This window comes from Elephantulus edwardii, unplaced genomic scaffold (assembly GCF_000299155.1).
Source record: "Elephantulus edwardii isolate Elephantulus edwardi_28Jun2011 unplaced genomic scaffold, EleEdw1.0 scaffold00057, whole genome shotgun sequence".
NCBI lineage: Eukaryota > Metazoa > Chordata > Mammalia > Macroscelidea > Macroscelididae > Elephantulus > Elephantulus edwardii.
The window spans coordinates 10,838,034-10,851,776 of record NW_006399807.1 but is presented as its reverse complement, the minus strand read 5'-3'; the positions used below and the strand labels follow the sequence as shown (position 1 = coordinate 10,851,776).

Genomic DNA, 13,743 nt, shown 5'->3' with positions numbered 1-13,743 from the left:
AAATCTGCTGAAGGGTCAGCTATGAGTCAATTCTTTCTGATTTGATATTACATAGTAAAAACAAAACTAGCATGGAGTCTGTTCTTTTGAAAGCAGCAAGAATATTGGGCTGAATTTTTTTTTATATTTCTATTTTAGATCACTTCTGGATTTGTTTTAAAAGAAGGAAATAGTGCATTTTTCTTCCTACCCATCGTTCAACAAGAATTACAGATCCATAACAGATAGTGGAAACCCAGTCTAAATAATAAGCATGCATGTTTTCCAGTCAAATGTAGTGAAGAGACAAGACCGGTGAATAGATAATTCAAACATAAATTCAAAACAACTGTGTTAGCAATAAAACAAAGTACCATAGGATCACAAAGAAATGTCTCAACTACTAAAAAAGTAATATTTGGAGATCTTTTCTTTCTAGGATTTACTTCTCTTTGAATTGAAACCCAGTGAAGCAGAGGAGGATAGACAGTTCATAGACTCAGGAACTATCTAAATAACTGTCAAATATCCAGCCAAATAGTTAAAAGTTGTATAACTTATGTGATTGAAAAAAATGACACCAAATTATATTTTCTTGAAAATATGATGAATTGGTAAGATATTCACATCCACATTTTCCATTTTGTTTTCTTCAGTTATTATTTTAATAGAACGTTTACTGTGATTTGGGTGGGAGTCTCCATCCTAATATTAAAATCTTGTGAAAATCTCTGGAGAGCCCAAGAAATGGTTAAAGAACACAAATATCTAGCTCAATCAGGAAACCATTCAGTTCATCTTCTGTAACTTTGCTATGTTTCAACCTTCACAAGGAAAGCATTTTTTAATGACAGTCTTGATTTTAAAACCAAGTTACTTTAAAAATAATATTAAGTTGTAACGGCAATGAAAAAAATGAGTGACCTCTCTTTTGCTGGAAAACAGCTTTTGAGCAGATTCCACTCTAGGTCACCAGAAGATGAGACATGAGCTAATTATGACATGTTGTCCTTGGCAAACAATGACAGAAATTAGTATTGTGAGTGTCCTCTCAGAACTGAACAATTGCTGGTGCTTTCTCCCCCTTGAAATTATCAAGGTGAGATCAGTCTTTATTATTCAGAATCAGAACCGAAAGCCTACATAACAGCTATTTGGACATTAGAACTATAAACATTAAACCAACAATTAGCACAGAGAGCTTATTATTCTCATGCTATGTGGGGTGCTAAGTGACCAGATGGGCATTTAATTTAAACTTTATCACAAGTTATAATCATATTGAAGAAATGTCGCACATAACAGTGCTTGTGTATTAAAGGCTTATAAGTAGAGAAACATCACTTATTGTTGTTGTTATGTGCCAAGACTCAGAACCAGGTCAGAGCTGACCTTCCGGCACGTTTTCAGAGGCTGTAACTCACATAGGAGGAGGTTGCCCATGTTTCATGTTTGAAGCAGCTGGTAAATTCCAATTACCTGCCTCTGGATTGGCAGCATGACTCCCTCCTTAGCCACCAGGTCAACATGTAGAGAAATACAATTTTTTATGATAAATAAACTAAAGTAGTTGTAGGGAGTTCTGGTGGTCTAGTGTTAAGGAGCTGCCCTGTCAATCTTCAAGCACATGGTTCAAATTCACCATCTTCTTCACAGGAGAAAAATGGGCAATCTCCTCCCATGCAATTTACTGCCTCTGAAAACTGGCTAGAAGATCAGCTATGGGTCAGTTTCAACTCAATGGTATAAACAAACAATAACAACAAGTGTAGTGTAGTGGAAATTACGGGTATCCTAGTAAATAGCAGGATCCTTGCCAAATACAAAGAACATTAATTTATTTTTTCATTTGAATAAAACACGTTTCCACCAAAGGCTAACTTTTCCTGTCCTGACAACTGAAGATATGATAAGCTCCGTTTTCTGCTTCCACTGCCCTTCTCCCACCACTCACAGTTGTGCCAATTGTTGAAACCAATTCATAGCTAATTTTGGAATTTCCAAGGCTAGAAATTGTGCAGAAAGAGATGTCCCATTTTCCTACCTTGAAGTCACTGGTGGATTCAAACCAAAAGAGAAGCTTAGACGTTCATTTACCAGCACAACTCCCTACAGAATAAGCTACCAGAGTTGCCTGCTTCCCTCTTCAAAGGAGATCAGATTGAAACATGTATTACCAATAATATGCTTGAGATCAAACTCAAATGTGGAGTTACTTTAAGTAGAGGACCCTCGTTATAGAAACGGAATGATAGTTGGGCTGTTGCCTCCTGCATTCCATACGTGAGGTCTGGTGGTTTAAGGGCAAGATGTTACAGTGCAATCTTGAAGACATTTGTTTCAAGGCCTCATGCAGCTCTGCAGGAGAAGGATGGGCAATCTCTTCCTGTGCAATTAACTACCTCTTAAAACCTGCCGGAGGGTCAGCTGTAGGGTGGCCCCTACTCTACAACAACACAAATACAACACATTCCATAAGTGGAACTTGTTAGGAAGACAAGTTGAAGTAGATATTTGTTACTATTATATCAGTTGTCACTTGTAACTCATATATAGAAAACCATTAACATTTAAAACCAAAAAGTGATGAATATAGATTCCATCTTCAGTGGATACTAGCCCAAATCTCTCCTATCATGCATACTATCAAAACGAAATACAGGTAAGCTAGAAATAGAACACAAAAGATATATTCTTTTCCCTCTGGAAGCTAGGATTTTTAAGCTCTGTATCTCATATTTGGGCACATGACCAGGAGGGACTGGGCCTTGGAGAAGGACATCAGGCTTGGAAGTGTAGAGGGACTGTGCAAGAAAGGAAGACCCCGCATGAGATGTATTGATACAGTTATCTGTGGCAATGGGGTAGGCTTGTAGTATTCAGTGCAGTGGGCTCAGGACAGGGCAGGCATCAGAGTTGTTGTACATATGGTCACTCTAAGTCACAAATGACTAAATATAACAACAGCACCAACAATATGTATTGAATTAACTATGAGGCTATTCTTAATAATAAATATTTATTAATTAGAGTATATAAATGAAAATGAATGACAGAAAAAAGGATATATAATATAAAATTTAATTCATGTAGCGTATTCCTGGAAGATTAATATAATCTAATGAGTCCGTGAACTGATAACAGGAAAGGAACAGGCTAACTGGCAGGAGGGCCAGGTGCCAGAAGGTCAAGGTCACGCAGTCATGGTCACTGCAGTGTTGGTGGATCGTTGGTCTCCTGTTGGGCTGGTCTGGAGCATGTTTCTTCTGCTTGTGGACTTCTTATCCATTTTTTCAACTGCAGCTTTTACCCAACTGGCTTCTGGGTCAGCACAGAATTTAAAGCCACGTTTGGTGACCAAGCTGTAATAGGCGGGAAAGAAAAGACACAAAAAAGTTAGGCACATTCCGGATGCTTTGGAACCAGGACATAAGTCAAGACTAGACATGAGAAGGTCTTGTGCAGAAATGACTAAAAGAAATCATCTCTCAGAATCACAAAACCACAAGTGGACACCATTTCTTCTGTCATGTATTTTAACATATAGGAGAAATGCCTTTCATTCATTACTATTCACAGATCCCTTTTCTCCTCAGCATTTCTTAACATTTTGACCACACTAGGAATCTAAGGTTGCCCAGTCATGGTATGGATTCCTTTCTTAATTGGTGTAATGAGTTAAGCACTCAGGTGCTAAAAGATTTGAAATTTGCACCCACCCAGAGGGACCTCTGGGGTGTGGGAGAAATGCTTGGTGATCACTCTACTTCTGAAAACTCAGCTACTGAAAATTCTGTGGAGCACAGTTCCGCAAGGCGCACCCATAGTTACCATGAGTCCAAATCAACTCAGCAGACACTGCTTGGTCAATTTTTCTAAATTTCCTTCCTTTTTTAACATAACAAATTCTTCTTTAGAACAAAGAAAGGTTATCAACATTTCTTTGGACAAAGCTTGCAGCTATATATTGAGGAGATCTAACACTTCTGAAAATGGGGTCCTAGGAGGATAATGGTTCCATGTAAGCTGGTTTTGATACTTTTCTCTGAAGTAAAGTAACTGACAGGCACAGTGTGGTACTCTCCGTTACCCCAGCTCTCAGCATCCCACACAAGTATGAAGTGTGGTCAAATCCTGACTTGACTTGTTCTCTAAACCTAGTCCTGAGATCCGAACATACGTATCCACTCTTCTGCTCAATTAAGTCTGAAAGAATAAATTTTTTTTTATTCAGTGGCCACATTTTTATATCTTGTTGTCCATGGCACAATATAAAGACAGGGTTAATATGGGGGGAGAAAAGGATGCGCTGGTTGGTTTTCCTTTATTTGATTTCTTTTTCCAAAGAAAAGAGTGTTTAAATATACTATGACCCATCACTCAGAGCTTTTGGTAGAAAAGAACTCACATCATGGCTCTCATGGGTCCCTCTTTGATAACATAGGTCTTGATTTTATTGACTGGTATCGGCCTGGTATGTAGAATCATACAGCTGTTCATATGTGGAACTTCACTCCCCACACCTGGTGAAGAAAACCAAACAGAGAAACAAAAATGAAGCTACAAATCAGCAACCAGCAAGTTTAAGGGAACAAAGGGAAACTATTCCCTGGTGGATTACTCTAAATTGTTGTCTTGTAAAGTTTATTCCAGGAAGAGATGACTCTAATTTTTATCCTCAATGTCTTGCATATCATGCATTGGTTAATTGGGATTTTTTAATTTATTTGTTTTATACCATCATTAACTTTTATATAACATTCATATCACATTATATATTATGATAAACATTTGACTTAGACAATTAAAACAGGATGTTTAAGAAAGTTTCAACCCATTCTGCTCTATCTCCATATATCCAGATATCCAGAACTATAAAGCTAGCAAACAGTCTAGCAATACTCACTCGTTCACTCAGCTATACTTGTTGAACGTTATAGCCCAGGAAATTTTTAAGGCACTAATAAAAACAAATATACCCTCTCTCACAGAGCATATCTTTGAACGTGAGAGTCAGGCAACAAATAGTTAAGATCATGTGAAATAGCTATAAGGATTATGTCTTTGAGCTATGGTGCTGGAGAAGAGCGTTGAATATACCATGGACTGCTAGGAGAACAAACAGGTTTGTCCTGGAGAGGGTGAAGCTGAAATGCTCCTTGGAGTCAAGGATTCTGAAGCTTCGTCTGACATACTTTGGACATGTTGCAAAGAGGGACTTGTCCTTGGAGAGGGACACCATGCTTGGCAGAGTGGAGCGGCGGAGGAGGAGAGGAAGACCCTCGATAAGATGGATCGATTCTGTGAGTGGAGTGGTGGGAATGAGTGTGTTTGAGCTGGCGAGGTTGGCACAGGATAGGATGGCATTCAGGGCTCTTGTGCATAGGGTCGCTATGAGTCACAAGCGACTCGATGGCACATAACAACAACAACAACATCAATAAGTGTTATTATGAAATAATTAAAATAGCATGAGTGATGTAATAAGCTCAGAGTGATTTGGGGCAAGCAGCATTAATTAAGGAGAAGGCAGTTTGTTTTTGATGGAATAAATAATAGATCCTTAATTTCCAGTGGCAAAATATGAGCCAAATAATCAAGTTATGAAGTATTCATCCCCAAGAATTAAACCTTTAAATTTAGAGTCCACTATTACACTGCAGAAGAGAAAAAAATAAATCAGGAGAGTCAATAATATTAAAGGTTTGGTAAAATCTAATCAGAATTCCTAAGTGCTGGTGTTTTCTGTCAGAGACACTGATCTATACTTCTTCGAGATACATTCAGCTAACAAATATCTTAGGTTACAAAGGATAATGATTTAATTTGATCTATAGCATTATTGACATCAGAAGGCACACACCAAAAGCTATGGTATTAAACAAAAAGTATTCACTGTCAATGCTTTCCTCAGTCCCTTCTCCTTGTCATCATTCTCAAGTAACAGTTTGGGCATATATAACACCTATCTCTACTGACCTGTCAACTTGCAAAGAAAACGGCTTTAAAGTTCTTTATAATTCATACAGCAATTTTGCACAACTTTTGTAAGCCCCAATGGAACTGGTAGGCTGTCATCACGTGGAGAGAACTTGGGCAAGTAAATCACACAAGTCTTCAGTTCTCCTGACCCTCTAACAAAGCATGACTGCTCCCCATCCCACTGCTGGACAACCCTGGCCTGGGTTCCCACCAAGCAGTAGTCTTAGTCAAATGCTGCCATGGAACAACATCCGGTCTAATTTAGTAATCTTAAGTGCTTTCATGTCATTAGCAATTTTTGTTTTGCTCACAATTTCAGGGAGTTCCATGCTTTACTAACTCTACTCTTAGACTCCTTTGAGGAGCCATGATCAGGCCACAATATCCTAGCATAAGAAATAAGTCTGTAAGTTAGGAAGTTGCAAGGACATATAACTGAAGCCTTGATTAGTCCAAAAGGACAGTATTTCATATTACCAGACTCAACAAAGGAGAAATAAAATTTTGGTGGCTTAGTGGTAAAGAATTGCACTGCCAACCCAAAGTTACATGGCTAGAATCCACTATTTCTCCATAGTAGAAACCTGGGCAATCCCCACTCATACTATTTATTCTCTCTGAAAACCTACTAGAAGGTCAGCTATGAGTTTTTCTGACCCAATAGTAGACAACAAGTGGGGAGAAGGGAAGTTCAGATGGCACAGTCCTTAGGAAGTTGTGCTGCTAGTACAGAGGTGGTGCCTCTCTGGTGAGTCAAATTCACCAGAAGCTCCAAGGGAAACGATGGTCCATCTCCTCCCATGCAATTTACAGCCTCTGAAAATCCAATGGAGGAAAAGTTGGGTATCAGCACCAGTTAGATGGCAGTGAGGTTTTGAGAGCAGGAAAAAGCCATCCTTAAAGATTTATGGGGGAAAGCCCGGGTGAGTCTCTGTGTGTCTGAGTCACCTGGTTCAGGCTTGCAGAGTTCTTCGACTTGGCCATGTGCAAGGTATGGATATATTTGCTAGCACTCATTTTCATAAAATAGTGAGGGAAACTCTATTGTTTAAATAAAATAGCATCAAGAAACTGTCTTTTTAAACAAAGATAATATAGAGTCAAGAAACATAGCATAAACAGTAACAACATTCTTGACAGTAATAATAGACTCCCCACGCATTTGAAGTTTATATTGATTTCCTAGACATGAAAATATGGGCTTCCACTGATTTCCCTGTTTTTGTTTTTTTTTTAATAGAAAGAATTAATTTGTTCTGCCCCTACACTTTAGCTCATCTCCACAATGTGGATGAACTCTCAAAACTCTTCAAAATTATCAAGATCAAGAGTAAATGTGCAAAAGTTTAAAAGATACATAATAATCGTTACCACCATTTCGTAGATAACAATCAAGAAACTAATATTTGCAAGGAAAGCTGATAAATGATGGTATAACTTCATTTTCATCTCAGATGAAAATATGCATTGCTATATTCGCTTTCTAGACAAGAAAGCCTAGGCACAGAGAAGTTGACAAATGTACCCCAAATCTTCAGAGTAAGAAAGATGAGAGATGGAGTTCTGAATTCTCCACGTTTGGGGAATGTACAGAGTTCCCTACAGTCAAAATCGTCTAATTTTGCTCATGAGAAGTCTGAGACCTGACTTAGGAAAGCCATTTACTCAACTGAAAATATCATGTGCCTATAGACCTTCCACTTCATCCCATAAGAAAAATTATTCACCTACCTTCCACGACGTAGGCAGTGAGGCAGCAGATGGCAAAGGAGGCCAGGATGAGAAGCTTCATGGCTGAGTCTGGCTGAGCTGAGCAAGTAACGAGTGAAGAACCAGCACCTCACAAGCCCCTTTTATCCGCCAAGGGTCAGTGTGCTTCCTGTGGTAAGAGGGGGCTTTCGGGGTGGGTGTGGAACTATGGAAAATCTTTGCAATACTAATGCTGCTTTTTTTCCCTTTGTCCCTACTCATGTTAACCCTACACCTTGTAGCCTTTTCCCCCTCCTGTGGTTAACGTGTCAACAAAACCAAGGGTGTGCATAAAAGCGAACGTGGTTGGCTCCTCTGCTGTGGTCTATATTCAGATCTTCCACTGCAGAGAAGCCCTGAGACCCTGCTAGAGTCATGGTTCAACGTGCAGCAGTCAAAACCCTGGTTCCAAATGGACAATGTCAAGGAAATGGGACTGAGTGGTCACTGTTGTCCAACTCTCCCACCCACCCACTCCATGCAGCATTCTCTGCGACATGAAGTTTCCACAGCTGGGGCCATGGGGCACCTATGGAGGCCAGGGGGCCTTCAAACCACCAGAACTTCTCATTTCTGTCTTTTCTTCCAACTTTTCTTCTCCAACTTCATTCAACTTGTCCCCACTCCTCTCAGTCACTCTCCTCAATTACCAAAAGAATATTTATAGAGTGCTTTGAGAAGGTCTACATATTTGCTTTACTGAAATTTAACGTACAGAGTTTTCTTCAAGCTTTTGTAAATTTCCCCTTGGCAACCATTTTTTATTTGGAAAACAGATAATAATCTTACTATTCTCACAATTATTATTTTGTATTTTTTTTCTAGTGAGTTTCTATTTGTATTCATGTGTTTACATAGTTACAACCCTCTTAAAGTACTAGTTTAACAACCATTTCATTATCTTCCCATCCTCTTCAAAATCCACATATTTCTACTTTAAGTAAATATATATATGTAGACTAGTCCATTATCTCATAATTTATTGTTGTACAGATAGACCTAATAGTGGAATTATACATGAATATATGCTGTTATATAATATAAAATACTTTAACAATCAAGAGGATTATCAAGTGAAATCATCTTTAGTTGTTTTGAAACGTTGTTGTTGTTGTTATGTGCCGTTGAGTTGCTTGCGACTCATAGCGACCCTATGTACAACAGCCCTAAACTCTGCTCTGTCCTGTGCCAATCACACTGTCTCTGATACACCCATCCCGAAACCCCAATCACTGAATCAATCCACCTCATAGAGGGCCTTCCCCTCCTGCGCTGTCCCTCCACCCTCCCAAGCATGATGTCGTTCTCTAAGGACCTGTCTCTCCTCACAACATGTCCAAAGTATGTTAGATGGAGCCTCAGAATCCTTCCCTCCAAGGAGCCACCCAGTTTAACCCTTTCCAGGACGAATCTGTTTGTTTTCCTAGCAGTCCATGGTACCCTCAATTCTCTTTTCCAGTACCAGAGCTCAAAGGCATCAATTCTCCTTCTATCCTCCTTGGTCATTGTCCAACTCTCTGATGCATAACAAGTGATTGCAAAGACCATGGCCTGTATCAGACGCACCTTAGTCTCCAGGGAGACACCATTGCTCTTCAGTACCCTGGAAAGGTCCTTGACAGCAGGCTTTCCCACGGCAATGCGCCTTTTAATTTCCTGGCTACTGGTGCCAAGAGTGTTGACTGTGGAACCAAGCAAACTAAAGCTGTGTACAATCTCAATCTCTTCACCATCCATCCTGATGCTGCCAATTGGTCCAATGGTATGTTATGAAACATAGTGCTGTATAAACCCAGAAATCAAACTCAACCGTTGTCTTTTGTTGATTCAGACTCACAGCACCCCTAAAGCTCAGGGTGGAACTGCACTATGGGGTTTGTTACTGTTGATGATTCCCGTCAAGTCGAGCACGACTTATAGCGACACTGTGAACAAAAGGCTTGAATCCTTTCTATAACTGTCAACATTTATCAAAGTTCATAGAGTTTCCAGAGGCATGTTGTTTAGGAAGTGGATACCACTCCTGCTTATAGATCTATAAATTTTTTCAAAAAACTCTATATTAGTTTTTATTCAAAATTCGTGTACATTGTATTCCATTCATGTACATTGTGTTTTACACATTCCTTCACTGGCATTGTGTTTCATACGATCATTTCCATACATTGTGGTAGTGGCGATGTCTTTTTTAAAACAAATTTAATTTTTTAAACAAAATTTTGTACTGGTTTGCTTAAAAAGGTCATTTATATTGTTTTTCACACCAGATCTTCCCCATTTCCTTTACCCTCCTATTCCTCTACCGATTAAATTGTGCAACCCTGTGATTTCCCCCTTGACTATCCTCAACCCTCTGCTCCTAATTCTCTCATCTTTGGATCCTCATACACGTTTCACTAATAATTATTCTATTTCTACAATAATGGTCTTACACAGTATTTGTCCTAATGGGACTGAGTTAATTCACTCAGTATAATGCACACTCTAGTCCCTCCCAAGTTAAGTTGTGATTTTAAAAATCAGTGCTCCTGTGTGCTTCACAGTATCCATCCAATCATATGGCTGTTCCATAATTTCTCAATCCATTCGATTGTAGTTGAACATTTGGGCTGTTTCCATTTTCCTGCAGTGGTGAATGGTGCTGTTAATTAGAACCAAGTTCTATAATTCTTAATGGAAGCAGACTGCAACATATTTTTCCTACAGAGTGTTTGGTGGGTTCAAATCATTGACTTTGGTCAGCAGGTAAATTCTGAATCAGTTTGGTGCCATGTATTATTGTCTCACTTGCTTGCTCATGCATTAACTCATAGCTAACCCTCCAGTGGTTTTCCAAGGCCATAAGTCACAGGAAAGAATAGTGCCCATCTTTTTCTAAAGAGAACTGAGAGTGAATTAGACCCACTAAAGAGGCTTAACACTGAGTATCAGTACGACTCCAGACTATGCTACTGGAGCACTCTCACTGCCGTATATTGTGGTGGTGGTGGTGTTGTGTGTAGTTGAGGCAAACCCAATCCATAACTTACCCTCTAGCAGATTTTCAGAGGCAGTGGATCACATGGAAGGAAATTGCCCATCCTTCTCCCATGGAGCAACTGGTGGGTTCAAACCGCTAACTTTTGCCTTAGCAACACAATCCCTTGTACCAGTAAGCTACCAGAGCTAGCTAGTCTTCCTAAAATGTAAATTCATTTGTTATTTTGTTTTCTTTTAAAAAAAATCTATAAACTGTATTTATCAAAATGTGTGAAGCTAAAGGGGTGGGGCTTTGGTTGCTATTAGAGAACTCTGGTGGCCTAGTTGCTGGAAGCAATGATACAAACCTGAAGGCACTTGGTTCAAGGCCACCAGCTGCTCCATGGGAGAAGGATGGACAATCTCCTCCTATGTTATTAACTGCCTCTGAAAACCCACTGGAGGGTCAGCTACGGATTGATTCCGACTCTACAGTACACAACAACAATTAGGGATATGAGAATAAATTCTTATATGTCCATGTAAATAATAATTCTCAAGAGAACTTTTGTTAATGGCATTTAATCTTCCAGCCAGACTTGATTCCTGAGTCTCAGAATGTCTTTTTCATTATCTCCATCTGGCTATAACATCAGCCCTTTAGCTCTTGCCACATCTTTCTATTCAAACAGCTTCTTCTCTTATGACTGCTTGATACATAACACCATCCCAACACTCAGCCGCCCACATGTCAGCCTCCACTCTGCCAAAGGGTTTTTCCGATTTGTGGACCAATTCAGTCCTACAACAATATATCAGCCAGGATGCTATCTCCCACTCAATTTCCAAATACAGATACTTTGGGGTCATCTTAAACTTGTTGCTATCTACCCATATGCTGTTCTCAACCAAGTCTTACTAAGTACACAAGCAGTCTTCAAACTACAAGCATCCAAATGATGCAAAAACTTATACTTGCCTTTTAATATCAGGTAAATTTTCTTTCACCCTGAACCAAGCCCTACTCACAGCAAATTCTTCCTCATGGTATTTTTCATGTGCTGTTTATGTAGTGTTTTAGGGGGATATTTTTTAATTTTTATTTTGCATTAACTTGCATACAAAACTCATATATATTGTATTTCACATTATCCTTCATTCACGTTGTGTTTCATACAATCATTCCCATTCATTATGTTTTATAAAATTAATCACCATTTAACAATGCCCACCATATTTCCAGATGTCTGCTGGATCTTTCTGATTTCCTTTAGTACATGTAGCTTTTAAATCATAAAAAAGGCTTGTAACCCTTTCTTACAATAATTTAAGGCTAAATAATAACCATATAGACTTGTATAACTTTCTTACATATTTGACTTTTGGACACTCACGGGAATAGATCTTGTTTGTGTCCTAGTGACTGTCAATACACAATGAAACAAAACACTGCTGGTCCCAGACCATCCTCACGGGTGTCACTGACTGAGACCATTGTTACTGTAATCACTGTGTCAATACATTTTGTTAAGGGTCTACCCCTTTCTCACTGACCTTCTGCTTGATCTATCATGATGTCCTTCTTTAGGGTCTGGTTTCTCCTAACAACATATCTAAAGTACATGGAACTCTTCTTGCCAGTCTAGCTTCTTATAAGCAATCTTTCCAGTAGGTCTTCCACACTCAACAAATCTCCTTTTAACCACCGTCACCGCTCAAAGTAGGCACTCATTTCATCTTCTTTTGGTGGGATTCTTGCAGTAGATCTCCTCTCTTTTTGATCTGTTCACAACATTGACAAGATAATCATTCTAAAGCCTTAATTTAATAATGTCATCCTTCTACTGAGAACCTCTTTGCTAACTTACATTGTCTACAAGATTTATTTCAAATCTCTCATTATTGTGTTATAAGGTTCCTCAAGAGCTAGTGCTCATTTTCTTCCCAGATTTATTTACCCTCCACCACTCACTCACATGATCCCAAACTCTAAGGAAGTTAATGAGTTATGCTTTCTAACATGACCAAAATGTGCTGTCTTTTTCAACCCTTCCTTTCCTCTCCACATGTTTTCTTTACCCGGAACCCTCAGCCTCATTCTCTAAATGACTTCTTTTAAACTCTTCCCCTCCCTATAAGTTAAGTTTTGACGACCTTTCATATAAAGCCTTCCCAATTCTCCAAGTCCTCTGTTGTTGTTATTGTGTACCATGAAATCAGAACTGACTTGAGTAGGTTTTCAAAGGCAGTAAATTGCACAAGAGCAGATTCTCCATCTTTCTCCCACAGAGGAGCTAGTATACTCAAACCATATGCCTTGAATATGGTGGCAAAGCTCCTTACCACTAAGCCACCAGAGCTCCCTTCCCAAGTCCTCGAGGCAAGATTAAGTTGTAAGATTTTACTTACTTACTTTTTTTAAGTTCTTACTTTCCTAGAACTCTGTCCCTGTTACTATTATTCTCAATTCTTGCTGTTCTCACTTGTTAATGTATTTTTCTGCTGTTGAGATGACCTATATTCTAATCCATAGGAATTTTATTGGTTCATTTTTGGATATAGACTTCCAGACATTTCACCCTAGTTCATCTTAATAGGAAAGCTCTAAAGAAGTCTTCACAGCAGCACACAAGCCTCCACTGACAGGTGGAATGGTGGCTTCAGTTGAGATGCATTGGCCAAGAATAGAACCCAATTCTATCTCATGAAAGATAAGAACTTACTTCTCAACCTTAATTCTGCCCCTCCCCCCATCCTAGTTACATCACTAATCACAATTTATTACTCTACTTGATCACATTTCTACAGGTCCCACTAGATGGCAGGCTCCTTGCGACAGGAAACCTACTCTAATCATTTCCAGATACCCAGCACTAACAGAGAGCCTGATATGTGTATCGAAACCACACAGTAAATAAGTCTATGAAAAAAATACTTTAAAAGGAAACTATTTGAAAATTACTTTAAAGAGGTAAAAATTATGGCTTTTGTGTATTAAATGAAGGATGACGATCTAAACACATAAACTCAGGACTGTCAAAACATTTAGCTGACTATATAAAAATGATAAAGCCT

The 13,743-nt window shown here is 38.9% G+C and overlaps 1 protein-coding gene across 1 annotated transcript; it reads right to left on the bottom strand.

Annotated features, from left to right (window-relative positions):
- Nucleotides 1-3,172: 3,172 nt before the first annotated feature.
- Nucleotides 3,173-7,753, bottom strand: LOC102854270 (cytokine SCM-1 beta-like). The gene is made up of 3 exons (XM_006887450.1): nucleotides 7,693-7,753; nucleotides 4,388-4,502; nucleotides 3,173-3,341 (listed from the first exon to the last, which is right to left on the bottom strand). The coding sequence occupies exons 1-3, from the start codon at nucleotides 7,751-7,753 to the stop codon at nucleotides 3,173-3,175; spliced, it is 345 nt and encodes a 114-aa protein (XP_006887512.1).
- Nucleotides 7,754-13,743: the final 5,990 nt, after the last annotated feature.

Excerpts from the sequence above, each read along its gene's own strand:
- LOC102854270 (XM_006887450.1), bottom strand. The coding sequence starts at position 7,753 with ATGAAGCTTCTCATCCTGGCCTCCTTTGCCATCTGCTGCCTCACTGCC. Across the intron at positions 4,503-7,692 it reads CACTGCCTACGTCGTGGAAG|GTGTGGGGAGTGAAGTTCCA; the intron begins GTAGGTGAATAA and ends TTTCTTCACCAG. Across the intron at positions 3,342-4,387 it reads GGACCCATGAGAGCCATGAT|CTTGGTCACCAAACGTGGCT; the intron begins GTGAGTTCTTTT and ends CGCCTATTACAG.